The 18,711-nt window shown below is 38.3% G+C and overlaps 1 protein-coding gene across 21 annotated transcripts in view; it reads left to right on the forward strand.

Moving 5' to 3' along the window:
• The window catches only part of KDM6A (lysine demethylase 6A), a 152,342-nt gene that overhangs the window by 116,116 nt on the left and 17,515 nt on the right, over positions 1 to 18,711 (forward strand). For all 21 annotated transcript variants that reach the window (XR_011804999.1, XM_072028009.1, XM_072028018.1 and 18 more), the window contains 5 exons: positions 13,271 to 13,400; positions 14,946 to 15,051; positions 15,761 to 15,966; positions 18,347 to 18,411; positions 18,555 to 18,629. Coding sequence is in view for 20 of the 21 variants with exons in the window: in XM_072028009.1 (XP_071884110.1) it covers positions 13,271 to 13,400; positions 14,946 to 15,051; positions 15,761 to 15,966; positions 18,347 to 18,411; positions 18,555 to 18,629 (582 nt within the window). In the remaining variant the exon portion in view is untranslated. The remainder of the gene's footprint in view (positions 1 to 13,270; positions 13,401 to 14,945; positions 15,052 to 15,760; positions 15,967 to 18,346; positions 18,412 to 18,554; positions 18,630 to 18,711) is intronic.

Genomic DNA, 18,711 nt, shown 5'->3' on the forward strand with positions numbered 1-18,711 from the left:
TCCTATAAGATGCAAATCAATTGTTTGGATTTTTTTTTTTTTATTTTACTCATTAACTAGTTGTGTTTTGCTAACAGTTTATAGGTGTAGTACAAGCACTTCTTACATAGGAAGCAACAGCTGCAATGTAGATAGAGGTTGGAAATTATGACTGCTTGAAAAAAAAAAAAAGTGACAAAATAAGTAATTTCAAAATTCATGTTCAGTGCTGGTATTAAGCTCTTTAAAAATCTTGGTACAAATAAGCCTGGATAAGTTGAAGTGGGAGACTGGGCAGTGGAGTCCAATCCAACCTCTCAGCTTACATCAGGATCAATAGGGAAGGTCACCCAGGACCACGTCCAGATAGCTGTGGAGTCTTCATCCTTGGAAGAACTCAACAACCTGTCTGCGCAAGCTGTTGCACTGTTTGGCAGCCCTTGAACTGGTTGGTTGGTTTTTGTACGTACTGGCACATGGGGTTATTCTCCTGGTGTGGGACTTGGCTTTTCCTTTGCTGAAATTCGTGGGATTCCCGATGTCCCATTTCTCCAGCCTGGTGGTGTTCCTCTGAGTGGTCACACAGCCATCTGGTGTGTCAGCTTGTCCTCCCAGTTCTGTAACAGTGGTGCTTTTTTTTGCTAGTGGTGGTTTCGGTCCCTGTAGTTCAAGTATAGGAGCTGTTCACGTGATGGTTTTTGCTGTAAAAGCGCAGTCTTTCAGCTACCTTTTTGTCTGTTGTAATACCATGTGGATCGTTTCGACTCTTCAGAGGTGTAAGTCTTAGTCCATCTTATGTTCCAGCTGATTAGCAGGTGTGTCACTGTCACTTATTATCTTTAGTCAGTAAACATGATTGTTTTACATCAGATGCTTAATGAAAAAGTGAAAAGCGAAGCCAGCCATGAGGAAGCCTGGAAAGGACTGCAAACTGTATGGCCTTTTCCCTGGGGCTGTCGTTGCTGGGATTGGGGGATGGCGCACAGTGCGGCAGACTGGGCTGTGGAAGTTCGAGATGATACTTCCTAGCAGTGTCCTCGGGCAAGGACATCAGGCAGTGATTGCGGTATAGAAATGCAGCAGTTTGTGCCGCCTATGCAGGAGCCAGTAGCCTCTGGCAGAGGAGGCTGGCAGACCCAAGGGCTGTGATATCTTAAACTGCTGTGGCTGAGTCTGCCAGCGTCCATCTCTGATGCCAAAGTCTCATCATCTTGACAGACACGTTAGCACTGGAATGGTTAGGATCATTTTATCTCCAAGTACTCAACTTCAGCGTACTTCTTAGCGCTCGCAGTGGTTTCCTAGGTCTGGCTTACCAAAAAGCAGAGTAGCAGAAGCACCAGATTTCAAGCCTTGAAATTGCTCTTTATTTCTTACCTCGGTATTGTTAAATCACCAAAAATGTCAGTGGGGCTCCCCCTTTCTTCCAGAGGAAAAGCAATAAAAAAGCATCTGTAAAGTTTGCATAATTTCGGTTCTGTGTGTGGGTTGTTGGTGAGACACTGCTGCAGTCTGCTATCACTGGACAAATTTTATCAGAACAAGATCCTTAAACATCTTAAAGTATTGAAGAAGTTTTTCATGGACAGTGTTGGAAGTGTAAAGATTTCAAACGCACCTGCTGAAAATGGAAAAGCATTTCAGTGGCTGGCTTCATTTTCCATTAAAACTGGCAGCCATCTATACCACTTCGGTCTTTACTTAAAAGAGGTTTATTTATGAACCTTTGGAGTATGTGGGCGTGTTGGAGTACCTGTGGGATATGAGTGTGCTAGTGGGCAGAAGTGTAACGTGTTGGTTACATGGACAAGTTTGAAATGTCAGCTCTTCTCAGAAGCAGACAGCTTGATGGTGTTACACACTGCAAAATCAGGAAGACTAATTCACTGTAAATTCTGGGTTTACTATATTTAACTATCCTGTATTGATGCACCATGGTATCAGTCTTAATATACATTAAACATAAGATAGTTTATTCCATTTTAAAGTTTACTGTGTATGGTTCAGACGAAGCTTACTGAAAGTAATTTATTTTCCTTCAAAAGCAGGGTGACTTCACACTTACACAGGCTAGCAGGAATTCTGACAGATAATGAAATACTTTTGCAAATTCACACATTGTGCTTGCTGTTGACATTCTTTCTTATGTAGACTATAGCAAAGTCCTAAGGTAGTGTTAGGAGAGATTTCCCTTCCTCGGAATAATTTTATTTGAAATCCAAAATACTAAGAAATTGAATTGACCATTTAGGATACGTGATGTCTGTAGCTGTGTCTTATATTTGATGCCATTTGTGGAAGAAGTTGTATAAGATGTCTGTACAGTTCATGGAAGTCCCTTAAATTGTAAGCAGGTGGTTACTGAATGTTATGGATTGCACTCACTGCCGTTTCCCGTACTTAACTGTGCTTACAGTCTTTTAGTTGAAATGTTATCTGTGTTTTTCTGTTGTTGGAATTCTTGTTGAAATTTTTACCATCTCAATACATTTTATGCCAAAATGTTTAGTCTGGAGTTATATAGCAAATTGATTGTGGTGCTTTTGAGCAACCTTTTTGTTGTTATAGAAATGATAAAAATGTTTATAACCTTTTTTTTTCACTGCATCCACATAAATGAGTTAAATGCAAAAAAGTTGCATCCATTCATGATTGTGAGAGTTACCAGTCTCTAATGTGCTGGGATTTGATGAATTATATTGATCACAGTATAGCACTCCATACATGTAGATATCTATTACCCAGATAAAGTATTTATAATGGTAAGAAATTGAACTAAATAATAGAAAATACTTCACAACATTTTACAACTTGGTGTTGCTGTACTCAGTGACCAGAGCTGTATCTGTAGGTGTGGATTACAATGGCTGTAAATTCAGACCCATCTGTTACAGTGGGGTTTTCTTTGCCATAGTCAGAATATTTTTGGTTAGTTAAGTAGCTCCACGATCTAAGGCATTTTAAGTACCTGCTGTTAATCAAAGTCCTAAGTTAAAGGTTTCATATTGACTAACTAACAGCTTAAAATTACCTAGGAAAGACAGAAGAAAAAAAAAACTGTGGGAAGCTTATTTCATTGTCTTTCAAATACTAAGTCTTATACTGTAATGTTCATTTTCAAGTGACTTGTCTACATCTGTCACATTCATAAAAACGAGGAGTTTAAAAGCTTTTTAAATTGGGACCATGTATATGTTCTTGCTTGTAGCGGTATAAAAATAGCTTCAGTGTCTGGTGTTCGTGTGCATTTGCGTTACACTTACCCTAACAGAAACTGTTGGAGACATAAAGTTCTTTCTTGAAGAGTAGCTGGTGTGTCTCTTCCAAATCTGCTTAGCAGAAATTTGTGTGCAGCCCTTTTGGAGAGAGTAATGGGAAGTGTATTTGTGCAGCCCAGTGGTGTGTTCGGGTTGCTGTAGTACGCCGCTTCTCAAGCGCCTCATTGGTGAGGTTTGTGGTTGGTGTTGAGCGGCAAAAAGCTTTTTTTTACTACAAAAATCCTAAAGCAGCTTTCAGTGCCTGTCCTTTTTTGCTCTCATCGCTAGCCATAGTAGTCCGTGGGGTGTCAGTAACTGTGGTGTGAGGGTCTCGGAGGCAGGGGCCAGGCTCCATGTGGGTGCAGGGCCGGAGGCGCGGTGACGCTCAGGGCCTGGAGGCTGCTGCCTGAGGAGAAACAGGGCACATCTGACCACTGAGGGCTGGTAACAGGCTTGGAGATTTCAACTTGGTGCTAAAGCAGGATTTTAGGGCAGTTTTAAATGTGGACAGCGCCTATAGCCATGAATCTGCGTGTCAAGGAGACTTTTGTTGACATCTTGCATGGTCGAATGGCTTTCTTTTATTCACAAGGATGAACATGAGTTCTGTTTTAAAACGTTCATGAAAGTTTCTAACAATATTCAGGGACCCAGATTCTGAAATACTGACCCTTTGAAAAATACTTGTTAACCTCTGTGGGGGTCAGGTCTCATGTCTTTTCCTACACGATTTCACTTGGGTTCTTTAAATCCGTATTTTTTCCGAGGCTCATGTAATCATCATTTTTCAAGGGACATACTATGCCAGTGCTTTGGCCTGTCAAGTTCGCAGGCAGCTCAGGAGTGGGAGATGCGGTGCGCCTTTTGCTTGTCACTGCGCTTACTGAGGAGAGATTCAGAGCTCCCTCTTCAGCCTGTCTGCACCTTCATTCAGCAAGGCAGAAGGCTTACATGCACAGCTAACAGCTGCCGAGAAAGATGAGCGTTGGCAAAAAGTTGAGGGCAGACTTTTTCAGTAACTTAGAGATCAAGAAATGTTTCCGCATGGGCTTGGACTACTGACTGTATCTGTATCTGGAAATGGTAACTCTATAAACATAACTACTATATAATATAATGTATAACAACTTTGTTTTCCTGTCACCCATATCTATTTGTTTTTCAATTTGTGAGCAAGGCTATCCCAGCCACATACCAAATGGTTGATCAGCCTTTGCTTTCTTTTCAAACGTGTTGGTGTTTGAGGACATGCATGCACAGTGATGGCTTGGGAGCAGAGCTCTGGTGAGAACACCCTTGCCATAGGTGCTCTGTGCATGACTGACACAGGGAGAAACTTCTGGAGGGGAGAACACTTAACCAGGGCTTTCAGCACAAAATCCTTTACTTATTAAATATGGAAACTTTGTAGACACAATGGAATAAAAAATGTTTATATAGTAACATACTGGATACTAAGAAATTAATTGCAGCATATTAACCCTTGTTTAAACTCGGTGTAATGTAAGGAGTAAGTGAAGAGTTGAAAGTACTTCATGTAGTGATGATTACATTTAGGTACTGTCTCTCCAAGTTGTATCTTGAGGTACAAAATTGAATTTGAGACCATAAAATGTGATTTTTAAAATTCCTGTAAAAGTTGCAGAAAATTTATCCACAATAGAAGACCTGAAAATATATTTTTTTTTAATTTAAAACAAACAAAAATAACAACAACAAGAACTGTGCTATAATAAACTTAAAGCACAGGGAGAAGGGGAGGTAAACCATAGTAGTACTTCTTAAATATCAGCTACAGTGGACGGGGCCTTAGATGTATTCATATTTGCCAGTTGTTGATCATATTCCCTTGTTTCAAGTGATATGATCAAAAAGACATTCTGGCTTCATTACTGATGTGGATAACTATTTTCTGTTATCTTCTGGCATGTTCTTTTTGCTTTCTGAAAATAGTTCCTTGATATAGTCTGTTGCTCTGTTTTCCTGATGGTAATATCAAAGGGGAAAACACATTTTGGCAGGTGGGAACAGGTGGATGTAACTTGCTTTTCTTTATAGCCGGCGTTCTGTATTAATTTTTGTTTTCTTCATTGTTCTGTATTTGGCTCAGTTTAATATATATACTTATTTCCAAGCCAGAGTATTTAATATTACGTGCAAGTCACATTAAAAGTCATCAGAGGTCGATTTCTTACATAATCTTTTTTCAAATGCTTACAAGTTTAAAAAAAGTCTTATCGAAGAGAACCCTACAGGTTTGTGTGTCTAAAGCACAAATGACCTGAAATTATTAGCAGTTTGGGATTAAGTAATGCACAAGAGTTGATTCGCAATGTAAATATATTTGACCTGCTACATGATAGCATGCTGCAATATAATGAAATTTCTTATCTCGCAGGAGGGATTTCATAGAAAGCAGCACTGTAATACCATCCACTAAAAACTGACTTGTTTGTTAATATTGCTAGGATTTTGCTTGTTCTTTAAAAACAAAGGAACATCAGAGATAGGAAAGCTGTTTCCTTTTAAAGGCAAAAGCAATTATTAGAAAAGGGGTTCAGAAAACGTAAATTGAAATAAAAATAGAAGCAGGCAGGCAAAAAATAAGCGTTAGGAGATTGTAATTTTGTTTTATGTAAGTAAGTGCTTTCTGAAAAAATTGTGCTAGCAAAGCCATTGGATGGATAGAGATCCTTTGTATCATAAAATGCAAAACACGTGCCAAACAGGCAACTCCATTTGATTCTTTTTCAATTGTATCTGAATAGGTTGTCTGTTTTGTAAGAGCAGACTTGGTAAAGGTTTTGTTTCCTCATAGACTGAAGTAAGTGCTTAAGTAGGGCAAGATCATCCAGAGGCTTAAAAGTTTCTTTATGTCCATCTTCCTCAGTGAGGATGTTGAGGAAATATTTAACAGAGGCCCATTCTATTCATGTGGTGAGCTGAGGTTATTTAGGAGACGGAGAAGGGGTCAAACGGAAGGTGCTGGAGTAGCTATTGAAGCTTCTCTAAGTGGAGCTTCCCCTGAAGGACTAGCTGATGTTCGCTGAAAAGTTGCGAGGAATTTAGAAACGCAGCAGCTGAGCTGTTGGCTAAAACATGCAAATCTCATTTGGATGCTATCCTGGAGAATAGCGGGGTAACAAATGTTGGATTGTACAGATGAAAGCGAACCGAGGAGGTGATTCTGAGAACTGTACGTGTAATTCGCTTGGTCTTCCCTGCCAATAAAACTGATTGCAACAGTAAATTTTAAAGTGGTTATAAAACAACTAAATTATTATGTTTCGAGTAGTAAACCGTCTGTATAGTAAACCAAATTTCTTTAAGCCTCTGAGCAAAATCACAGATAAGAGCGTACTATTAAATTAATTATCCTTCCTTAGATTCTTAGAGAAAATCGCCCATTGAGAAGGGGTCATGGAAAAGACCAAGTAATTTTGAGCATAAGTGAAAATCTGTTGTGACTAAAAGAAGAGAATTTGCTAGGAATAAATGTTCTGTTTGTTATTAGATAAGCCAGTTGTTAAGACATGGGGGAAAAAGATGGAGAGCGTGCTGCCTTGTCGAGCTGCGTGTCTGGGCTCCTTTAAAAGACTGTTATCAAAACCTCTTTTCCGTACTCTGAGAGATTTAAGTATCTTTTTCCCACAAGCAGTCTTTTTGAAAGGAGAATTAATGAAATGTTGTCACAAGACTGGAGATTTAAAACTTGAGCTGTTTATTTGTACTGAAGTGAAACCAGCTGATCTCCAGCTCTGTGTTTCAGCTGGTTCATCTCATTAGCATCTTGCAGGAGTAATGTGAAAAATGCAGTATCCATCTCAAATTAAGACGCTCCATCGTTTACTGCCTCTGAAGCTGATGAGAGGTCGAGTCCCTCCCTTAAGCAGCATAAAAAAGGTCCTGATTTGCCTTGTTTTGCTTCTCGTAAAAGAAATAGCCTAGTTGTTACTTTTTATCGTTATTTATAAAAGCACATTCACAGCCTGAATAGAGCTCGCAAAGCTCCAGAAAAAAACTTTTGTTTGATAATTGTTGAGAGTCAGTGTAAGAAGCCTTCAAAAAATTCACAACCAGCCAGGCTGAGTAATTGGGCAGCCTCGTGGCAGCTGAAAGTTAGTGTGGTCACTTTTATTGTAGCGTACAGAAAGCCTAATTGTGAAACTCGCAGGCATTCCTGAATTTGAAAGCTTTACTGGTTTGGTTTATTGGGGGAGGCAGATGAGAGGTGTAGGCTTGATGGTAATGCATATTAAAAGGGACTGACACGCTCCTTGTAGTTTTTTTCGCTTGGTGTGTAGCGAGAAAGGGGAGAGAGCATTCCATGGAGAAAAGGAAGTGACACAGGAGACCAGCAGAGATGAGCTGCCTCTGGAAGGATGTATTAAAAGGATAAGAGTATAGGTTGGCAAGCAGGAGATAGTCTGGGCAAAACCAGTCCAAAAAAGGGGCTGGTGACTGGCCAGCACGTAAAGAAGCACAGGAAATCAGAGTCATGAGGAGGAGTGGAAAAAGTAGTCTGGAGGCTGAAGTGGGCTGACACCTCATAGCTCAGTGGGCTCTGTGTTGAAGCCTGTGGCAGAAACAGCCTCAGGGGGATGTTTCTGAAGGGCTGCTTGGTGATCAGATCTGCTGCGAGAAGGCAGTGAGTGAATCACTGGGCTGGGAACTCTGCAATCCAGAGCCAGAGAGCCCAACTCTATTTGAGGGGAATGTAGAGCAGGAGCCTGATTCAGCTTGTGTTTTGCTCTTAAAAACAAAAGCAGCTCCTGACTTACGGAAAGAGGTTTTTGTCTGTATGCAAAAGGCTAGTTTGGCTTGAAGGCAAATTGTTGAGTTGCTGTAAAGCCACCTTACTTCTGGCAAGTCACCTTCACTGTAGCAAAAGTTTCAAAATCAAAATGTCAAATGTTGGGATTTCATTGTCTAATGCCTGCTTAGAGTAATGCATTCAGTTTTGTCTGCAGATGGGCAGCAGAAATATCTGTCAGTAAAAAAAAAAAAGTAGGAAAGATCTGTACTTACTTTGCTGTTACCTTTACAGAGGGAGAATGCTGAGAGTAAGAGAAAGTTTCGTACCACTCCTTATAATGCTCTTCTTACATAAGTCATTAATGTGCTTGTTTGTCTTATTTTAATACCCTAAGAAGAAGGTGATTATCAAATGAAATAGAATGGAAAGATATAAGTCATTAAAAAAAAAAAAAAGAAAGAAAAAAGGAACACTTATTTCTTACATAACATATAATTAACCTATGAAGTTCTCTGCCAAGCTATAGTAGTGAGGTCAAAACCAGAACAGAATTCAAAAATGATTAGAAATACATTTGCATAATGAGCAAATCCGCAATTATATTGTAGGATTTTCTGTAGGTTTGAAAGATCTCTGGGAGTATTGCCAGCTCGTACCTGGTTGTGAAAGGCTAAAGTAGAGAACTGCATTATAAACAGGTTGTATAATTATCTGGCATTACTTGCATTTAAGCATAATGTAAGCTTGGCTTAACTTCTTTGAATTGCCCTTTGAGAGTGCATCTCTTTCTACCAGCTACAGAAGGAGCCTGAGGAGATGAGCCTGGGAGAGCCAGCACTAGGCACTGAATAACCACCTCCTGCCCAGCGTGAGGAGTCTCGACAGCCATTTTCCCCTGCTTTTGTAATAACTTGCACTACGAAAGAAATTAATTGCATCCACTAATTGTTAAGGAAGACTGAGTATTTCTGTTTTGAATCGGGACTGGGTCAAATAAGTACCGTGCATCCCAGTGCTTCACGTGCTTCTGCAAGCACGTTTTTAAGACATTTTGTTCGTTCTCTGTAGATTGGGTAATTCTGATGGATTTAAGATAGAGTATCACGTAAACCCACGGTTCCTTACATTCATGTTAAATGTGATTTTTATGTGGGAAAGAAAGGGTATTAATTTTGTTCTTCAGAATAACTATAATCTCCTGAGCGGTAAAACCCTGTTAATTCTCAGGCAGCTAATCCTCAAATAATAATTCACTTAGTCTGACTTCACAACAAAAATAACTGCTTAAGTGCGAATGATTGCAACGTAGGCTCTGTTTGGCCTATAAAAGGTACCTAAAATGCAAATGTATGGATAGCTGGAAATCGTATAGCAACTTTTTCACTGCCCTCAAAAAGTCGCAATCAGGCGTTTAAAAGAAAAGGGGCAAATGTTTCAAAAGCACTGGAGCTAGAAGTTCATGAAAACTCGTAACAGAAACAAAGCTGGGCAGAAGAAAACTATAGCCAGGAATGAAATAGGATAAGCACACAAAAAAACATGAAGGCTTAATATGACTGCACAGAGCTCTTAGGATAGTCAATACAGAGGCAAAAGAGCTCAATAAATATTTTTGTTCTGTGCTTGGGAAAAAGGCAGATAGCACGTTCACATCGTGGGGTGTACGATAAGGCGCTCTCTGTTCTCACAGTAATCAAGGAGGACACTGAACAGTACTCAGACTTGAATTTGGTGTTTTTAAGTCGGAGGCCTGGATAACAGATGGCCGTGAGCTGTGGAAGAGCAGGTCGGAGAGCTGTTGTTGATCGTGTGTTTGGGTTTTGGTAGTTCTGGGAAAACGAAGAAAGTTGCAGAGGACTTGAAAAATGCTATGGGACTGCCTACTTCCAGGGGAATAAACAGGCTGAGGCCTGTAAATGTGATGCTGGTGGTCTGACGTGAGGCCTGAGGGAAGTGATAAAGTCACTGAGGTGATTCGTTAAAGAAATTGAAAGGATTGATGATAATGAGTCCTGGTTCATGGAAAATAAGTACTATCATGCTAACTTGAGAATATTCTCGGTGTAGTTGAGTGTCGTTGATGGACTGCTGTGGAGGAGACTGGGTCACCCTGTGCTTGTGGGAAAGTGGCTCTGGTGGTTGTTTATTCAAGAGGTCAGTTAATCACCTACAGTCCGGCCACCTATTCCATCTGCTGCTGTTGGTGTCGTTCATAAATGACATAATTCGAGTTTGGTCCGTGGGGTGGAGCAGTTCCACAACTTGTTGCTTTTTCCTGTCAAGTAAATGGGAGTGAGCTGGGAGCTGCAGCCTGGGCTACAGGCAGTGCTGTGGGTCGGTCACGGCCCTGCCTCTCTCCTTGCCTTGGCCAGGCTGACAGCTTCTCTGGGCTTCCGTGGGTCCGAGGGAGTGTTCGGCAGCCCCTACAGCCTGTGAAAAGCCAGTTTGAGTGAATGAATGAAACCTGTCCTTCTAGTCATTCTTCCACAATTCATCATGGCATTGTAGGCAACTACTTGGACATATAATTTCTTCGGGCCTAAATCAGGCTTGGTTTTAATTAAGCATTGCATCTGCTGCCTCATTCAGCCCATACGAAATCCTGTCACAAAAATAAGCTCTTGTGACAGAGAGGTGTGAGATTTTCTTTACAGTTGCTGTGGTCAAAAAGGACCTTTCACTGGACTGGCTGCGGTTCTCTATTTTCATCGCTGGAGATGCTCAGCAAATAGCCAGACTATTCCCTTTCAGGTGCCACTCTCAAGTCTTACTTAGTATTTCTGGGGAGGTTTGTTTGTTTGTTTTAGTAATTTCCATCGCTCTGTTTTGCACACTGGATAATGCTTTAATAGTTCTCCTGTATTGCTATTAATAGTAAGTTACTGTGATTGATGGTCAAAAAAAGAATGGTGAAACTGGTCTGCTAAAGACAGCTTCAAAGATTCTGCCCATCTGCATCCTGTGCCCCTTGAATTACAGGTGTTTTCCTGTCTTGGCTTTTTTTCTTTGGCCCTTTTCCTCTTGAAATTTCCATACAGGGTTTTAGTAACTTAATAGCAAACTTCAGAGTCACTTGCTGTAGTATTAGCTTAAAGTATTGATTTTGAGATACCTCTGTTCACCTGATTTTTATTTTTTTTTCAATTTGTACTACTGTCTGGTTTCTTCTGTATCTCTTTTGCCTTTTCAAATGTGTAATTCCTCCATTCAGCACTTTTTCCTCTCTCTCACGTCTCTCTTCTCTGAAGACCCCACATACCCTGGCTTTATTGAGTTTTTGCTCTGGGTTAATTAACTTTCTGTGCCTCCAGAAGCTTAAATCACACCAGTTTTGAGCACTCTCGTTTTTCTTCAGGTTTGGTCCTCCTCACATCAGAAAGTTCCTGAGAACTGTTGTTCAATTTAAACAATTTTTTTTCCATCATTCTGTTGGATTTTAATGCTGTGGATTTGCTTTTCCTGGTTTTGTTGTTTAGTTTGATAATGCAAAGATTAAAAAACAGGTTTAGAAGCAACTAGTTATTCTGGTTTAACCTTGTGCGTATATTCGTGATTCTCAGACTCACGCAGCCGTGGTCGATAAGTTTCTTTGGGTAGAGGTGATTTTATATTGCCATGTTTCTAAGTTGTTTTCTGGGTGATTTTGTTGGTGGGGAGGCAGTAGCATCTTCACAAGAACTACCTCAGACATCAGGCATAGGTCAGTGAGCTTGTATCAAGTTGGATGATGCTTCATCAGAGCGTCTGCATTGCTCTTGCAGTTTCTTTGAGGTTGCAATCTATTTTGGCATTGGACTCACCTAGCACAAGGAATAAGCTGTGTTTGGTATTTTGACAGGCCTTCTTTGGAGACTGTTGTTAAGTCTGTCTTTGTCTGTATTGCTCTGATCTTCTGTCAGAGGATAGAAGTGTGTGAGATAGAAATCTGGCAGAAGTTTTGAATTGTTGCTTGTCATGATGAGCACCAGTTTCTTGGGATGCTCGTCTTTGCTGCAGCCTGAGGTGGGTGAGATGTTTGCTTTTTTACTTTTAAGTGTTTGTTTTAACAGTCAGTCTGTTCTGATCTTAAGCCCAAAGTCCAACAGCCATTGTTTTTGGTAGCTTGATTTGAAATCATACACGCCAGCATTAACCTCTAGGATGTTTCTCAGCGCTATTATCACAGTTTCGATGTTTGTGACAAGCTTTATTGCGAGGAGTTTCATCTAATGCTGCGTCAGCTGTGTTTTCTGATGAAGAACCTTCATTACCAGAACAACGTTTTTGTAGCCAGTGAGTTTTATGAGGATAAATGACTAAATTATGCATTAGAAATACCCTATTTTGTGAAGCGCTGAGAGGTTGAAAGAACAGTAGCTGGCAAATCAAGTGAGGTTGGAAGAAAGATTTGAATACTGGTTGGAAGAATTTTAAAATAGTTCAGTCATTTATAACAAAAAAAAAAAAAAAATCATAAATAAGGGATGACTTAGTTAATGAATTCCTGCTGATACTAACTGAAAATTGTGTGTTCTTAGTCTACATTCATTTGCAGCACCGAAAGTCATTCATTCTAGAAGTTTAAGTGCATACAGGGGGCTATCCATGTCTAAAAACCTATAGAGAAAGGTTAGCAATTATACCAAGTAAGGTCCTGATCCACGTACAAGTACAGGTGTTGAAACAGCAACTTAACCAGGTTTGTTCTTCCCTGTGTCGCTCAAGCAGTAAGATGAAGTAACAGTGGTTCCTTCTGGCTTCCAAATGTGTAAATCAGGGAGGGGCAGGTAGGTGGTTGTTTAATTTAGTGTTGTTAGTCTTCTGTATTTGTTGTTAGATGCTCTGCTTTATTTTTTGGGGGACTCCAGCAGTGTAAGGCTCAAAGGCGTTATCATTTCACTGCTCTGTCACAGAGCTACGTACAGTATTAGCAGGCTGCATTATCTCAGTTGCTGTGCATTCTGCATCCCCTGGCCAGTGCCAGCCCTGTGAGGATCTTCTGCTTCTAGTTGAAACGTGCTTTCTGTGTTACATTTAGTCAAGTGAGTTATGTTTTTATTTAAATTGGCTTTCTTTTTAACTAATAGTGATGGTGTTTCGGATTTGGGTGCAAAATGGGAATGATATTGAACAACATCCATCTACACAGTGAGCATTCTTGATTAATATATATATGAGCTTTATTTGCATCTTGAATTAGTTTCTCCTTGTATGTCAATATTTTGCAGAAGAGATGACACTAATGTGTTTTTATTGTGTTTACCAAGTATTGACAGAGGCAGCTCTTCTTTCCTTTTAGGAATCTGGGTAAAAATGGCTTATCTAACAGTAGTATTCTATTGGATAAATGCCCACCTCCACGACCACCGCCTCCACCATACCCTCCCTTGCCAAAGGACAAGCTGAATCCACCTACACCTAGTATTTATGTAAGTAAACCTGATGGTAGAAGTACACTGCTGACTGTCTTTTTTAATTACTTAGATACACTGCTCTTCCAGCTAGTATATAAGCAGTAAAAATGCTAAACTTAAAGAGAATTTTGAGACAGGGTTTGACTATTAAAATAGTTGTAAATTAAGAATTTCAGCAGATCAGTGAAGAAGGGGAAAAACAACTTGAAAAATTTGGAGTTTATGTTTTAATACTTAAAATATTGGTGGAATAAGCAAAATGGTTCAGCGGATACAAAGCTTTTCATTTAAGTTCATTTAAGATGAACTTTTTTTGCAAGTGACAGTTAAAGTGATGAATGATCAAATAATAAAACTGAACTTTCTGAACAGTCTACTTCAAAATATACTAAGGAAAATTAACAAATGTTGAGGTGATGGTAACAAGAAAATGTCATAATTAGGAAAAGACAAATTTTGTTAATAGAATAGTTCAGTTGGAAGGGGCCTACAAAAAGTTTCCTGTTAGGTAGGTAGTTTTTTTTTTTTGTTTTTTTTTTTTTTTCTTATGCAACCATTTAAAGTTCTGTTCTGGAAACAAAGTTCTGTAATAGCTTTATGAAGTACTGTAGCCAACTTCCTTTATAATGGAAGAGTAAATTACAGTATATCCATACAGCTAATGTAAAAACCTCAGGCTGGCTTTATTCAGATGAACTTTAGGACCAGCAGCACTTGGCAGCTTGGTGTGATACTATACAAGCAGTCAGCCTAAGCACTAGATTAGGATGGAAGCAATAGTGCTGTGTTCAAAGTGTTGCACCTGAATTAATCTACCCAATTACGAGTCCATCACAGCTTCATCGGCTCTCTGCAAAGCTGGTAAATCCCCATGCTGCAGCATACTGGATAGATGTGCCAGTATTTGGGAAACCTGTATTGTGTTTTGTTTATTGAAAGAGATGTTTTCGGCATCTAAGCTGTCTCTGTCTACAGTATCATTGGTATTTTGTTCACAGTCTGCAGGATTTTAAAAGGTTCAAAGCAATTAAAAATAAAAGTAAGGTGAAACTATAGCATAAAATTGAAGTCATAGATGTGCAAAAGCATAGGAAAACCAAATCTATTTTTCTAGTTAATGTGAGATATACTCTGAGAGTACTCTTTTTAATTATACTGTTTCTCGTGTACATTATCTGTAGGATTAGCTTTTTTGACTTCTGAAAAGAATGCTAGTATATTATCCTGCTCTTCAGAGAATTCTGCAGGTTCAGAGAATTGACAAGGCTACCGTCAGATAAAGAAGTAAACTGCAGGAAACCTGAGTTGCAAAAGCTGAAGCAACCTGAGAATAATTCATGCCAAGAAATAAATTACAATAATTAATTAATTTCAGATGGAGTGAACCCAGTTTATAACATGGAAATGGTTGTATGGTGTTGCTGTTCAATCCCCTCAGTGCAGGGAAATGGTTAAAATTCCCATCTTTTTGTTGTTTCTCATTTTTTATTACTCTTTCTTATTTTACAAACAAGGAGTCTAAATTCATCTGACATCTAATATTCCATTATGATTTTACAGTTGGAAAATAAACGAGATGCTTTCTTTCCACCTTTACATCAATTTTGTACAAATCCAAACAACCCTGTTACTGTAATACGTGGCCTTGCTGGAGCGCTTAAATTAGGTAACTTTACTTTGGTTTCTTTTTCTTTGAAAAATGTATGCATTTAAACAAAAAGTTTAAAGTTTCTCAGTTCTTAAAAGTGGAATTTTTTTATAATACTATATTACTTTTGTATTTCAATTAATTAGGGTAATGTGTTGTCACTTAGCTCACTACTGTTTCTAACCTAGATCATCTCTGAAAAAAAAATTCCAGCAGATTTTGTTGATCATGGAGAAGAACTGAGCTGTGGGCTTGGGGGCTTACAGATGGTCTTTTTTCTTATGGAAGCTCTGGCTATGTGTCTTTGTGCTTAGATTTAGTGATCTCACTGTGTACAATATTTTGAACTTTGTACCTTGAAAAACTGTCATTGCTAGTAGGAAGTGGGTTACATAATGGAAGTACATTCATAGAGCTCTAGTTGTCTGAAAAATACTTCATTGGTAATAGATTTATCCATGTTTATAGATTTTTCTTGGAATATACATCTTACAGATGCTGGAATATAGCTCATACTATAGTAGCTGCCAAGTTCCTGTTGTGCAGAAAAGCTTTTTGAGTGTTATCAGAAGTGTTAATTTTTAAGATACGGGGGGCTGTATTTTGAAGGCTGAGGGAAAAATATGTTTTAGATTAATCCTTTAGATAATGTTATGTATTAATATCTTATATTCCTGGAACTTTTGTAATATTTTAACTATCATTTGTGAATTCTATTATTTATTAGATTTAGGACTCTTCTCTACTAAGACATTGGTAGAAGCAAATAATGAACACATAGTAGAAGTGAGGACACAACTACTGCAGCCAGCAGATGAAAACTGGGACCCCACTGGAACAAAGAAAATATGGCGTTGTGAAAGCAGTAGATCTCATACAACAATTGCTAAATATGCACAGTACCAGGCCTCTTCGTTCCAGGAGTCTTTAAGGGTGAGTCCATTGTTCAAGTTAGAACTTAAAAACTGTGTACTAACTCTGGAACCAAATTGTATTAGTAATGGCTATTGGGAAAAAATGCACTAGTTCTAAGGAAACAGAGGCATTCCCGTCAACATGAAGAGCACAAATAATTTTACAAATTCCATTATGAATAGACAGTCAAACGGTGTTTAGGGTGTTTGTTCCCACCAGGTTCTTAATGTAGACTTAATTTTCTTAATGTAAAGCTCCTGGCTGTTACATGTTGTAAAAGCTTGTTACCTTTCAGCTTTTGTATAGTGATGTCAAAATGCATATTAAAACGCATAGAACTTCAGACAGTTTTCTTATTTGTATTGCTTCTAATTTCACACACGCTTTGAAATGATATTTCTTACTTCTTCATAGCATGCTTAATTAATCTATGCTCATACTTCTCTTTCAGCAAAATGGTTTAAAATACTGTATTAACATTTCCCCCCCTCAGAGTGTCTGCTTTGCGTATTTGTTACAGCTGGGCTCCAAACATAACATTTTCTGTTTAGTATAGAAGTTGACATACATTATACTTTATTGATACTAATTTTCAATATTTTTGTTGAAGTAGTGAGTGCATCCTTGTAATTAGCTGTGGGCATTCATCTAAGGCGTATGTTATTGAGTGTTGTGAAAAGATTAGGGTAAGGTGATACAAAAGAAAAGGTATTATTGACCAGTTGTTGATTAGATAATTGGGAAAACACAGGGAATCAGTTGTTGGTTGCAGTTTTCACTGCTGTTATACTAAAACAACAATGGTTTCATAAAGGGAAAAAGAGAAATTCTCAGTTCAAATTTCATGAGTTTGAGGAAAGGATTTAAAGCAAAAAAATGAATCTGTGGTTGAAGAAAAGAAAAGGCAAGGTAATTACAATTTGAGTGAGACTGGTATAGGATGAGGAAAAGGCAAAGGAATACTACTGGGAGGTGGAGAGCACTGAAATCATTAAGAGTGTGTAGATTGGCCTAGCTTGGGACTTGCATGGGATTTTCTGTGAAGATTTGTACCAGCGTTGTATTCTTGAGCATCAGTTCTGAGGAGCTGGAGAACATGGCATATGTATAATGTTACAGAAAAGTACGTTTAATAAAGTATGTAATTGGTTATGTACGAGCTTGTCAGCGGGAAAGTCTCAGCTTTGATTTGGCACCAAGAAGCGACTGCAGTATTTTCTGGTGTTGTGGTGGTTGTTGTTTATTTTTTCTGTTAGAAATTGGGAGTAAAAATATAGCATGTAAAATAATTTTCATAATGACAATTTTTCATTTTTCCTTTGGAAATCAAAACGACGTTGTTCTAAGTGCATGTGCTTCTTTTGCCTAACACTGCTTTGTCCTGTCCTTAGGTGACTTTTGTAGTGTTCAAATGAAAGCCATGTTTCTTCTTTCTACTGACACAATCATGTTGGCTTGCCTTAAGTGACCTTCTTTTTTTTCCCTCTAACAACTATTACATTGCTTTTCTAACATGTCTTTCAGGATTTCATAAATCCATCATCACTAGGTTCCTTTTTGTTTCTCTTTGTCCTTCATTCAAAGGATGAATAAGACTTTCTCAGGTACATAGGGCACTTTGAGACTTAACAACAATCCCATTCAGAGACAAAGATCTTTGGAAAGCATCCAGGCAGTTCTTTCCTACTTTTCATCTTACTCTTTCACCTTCTTTGTCCATCTAGTTGTGAAAAAAGAAGGTTTTAGAATAGGATTTTGAGCCCTCTCTGCTAAAAAGATAAAATTACATCATTTAATATTAGTTAGACTTTTTCCAGTAGTCATGGTCCAAGTACTGCAGTGCTAAAATAGCAGATGGCTATTAAAAATTCAAAAGACTTTGTATAATGGATATTATAAAATGAATTTTATAAATATTAGTCATCCTAGTTTCACGTCAGGAGACCTGTTTGATTTTGAAGGTAGATAAATGTTCTCGTCTAAAAAAGTTAGCAGTATTCATTTAGATTGGTTTCCTTTTCACCTGCATAATGAAGCAAACCAACACATTAATTTGCCACTCTAATATAGGCTAACAGAAATATTTACAGTGTAGAAACTCCTTGTTTCCTGGCCTGAACTTGACTGAATTTTTAGTTATGAAGAATTTTTTTCAATGTTTTTGACTAATAACTGGTTCTTATATATTTTAACAGTAATGCTCATATAATATTCCAGAAATAAATATTTTAAAAGTTGCACGACCATCTTGAAACAAATGTACTTAAGTCTGTTAGCAGGCTATCACTTCATACCTTTATATGCCTATATTTTATATATACACTTATTTTATATTTAAGTTATTTAAATGTTATCATTTATTTAAATTATTAAACATTTTCACAATTGTATTTTATAGGAGGAAAATGAGAAAAAGAGTCACCACAAGGACCACTCAGATAATGAATCCACATCTTCAGATAAGTAAGTGTGGTATTAATATGATAATTCTATAGCTGGTTTTATGTGCTGTTTTTTCTTTTTGTTTGTTTGTTTGTTTTTGATTATTTTTTTTTAAACACTGTTCTTACTTTCACATTCATCTGTTACATTTTTTGTATTTACAGCTCTGGGAGGAGGAGAAGAGGACCTTTTAAAACAATCAAGTTTGGGACCAACATTGACCTGTCAGATGATAAAAAGTAAGTCTGATTGCAGTTTCTTTTGCTCACAGTGGTATTCTACAGTGTGATACTCCTGGAAAACTAATGCATTCTTCTCAGA

The sequence above is a fragment of the Anas platyrhynchos genome, chromosome 1 (genome assembly GCF_047663525.1).
Source record: "Anas platyrhynchos isolate ZD024472 breed Pekin duck chromosome 1, IASCAAS_PekinDuck_T2T, whole genome shotgun sequence".
Classification (NCBI taxonomy): domain Eukaryota; kingdom Metazoa; phylum Chordata; class Aves; order Anseriformes; family Anatidae; genus Anas; species Anas platyrhynchos.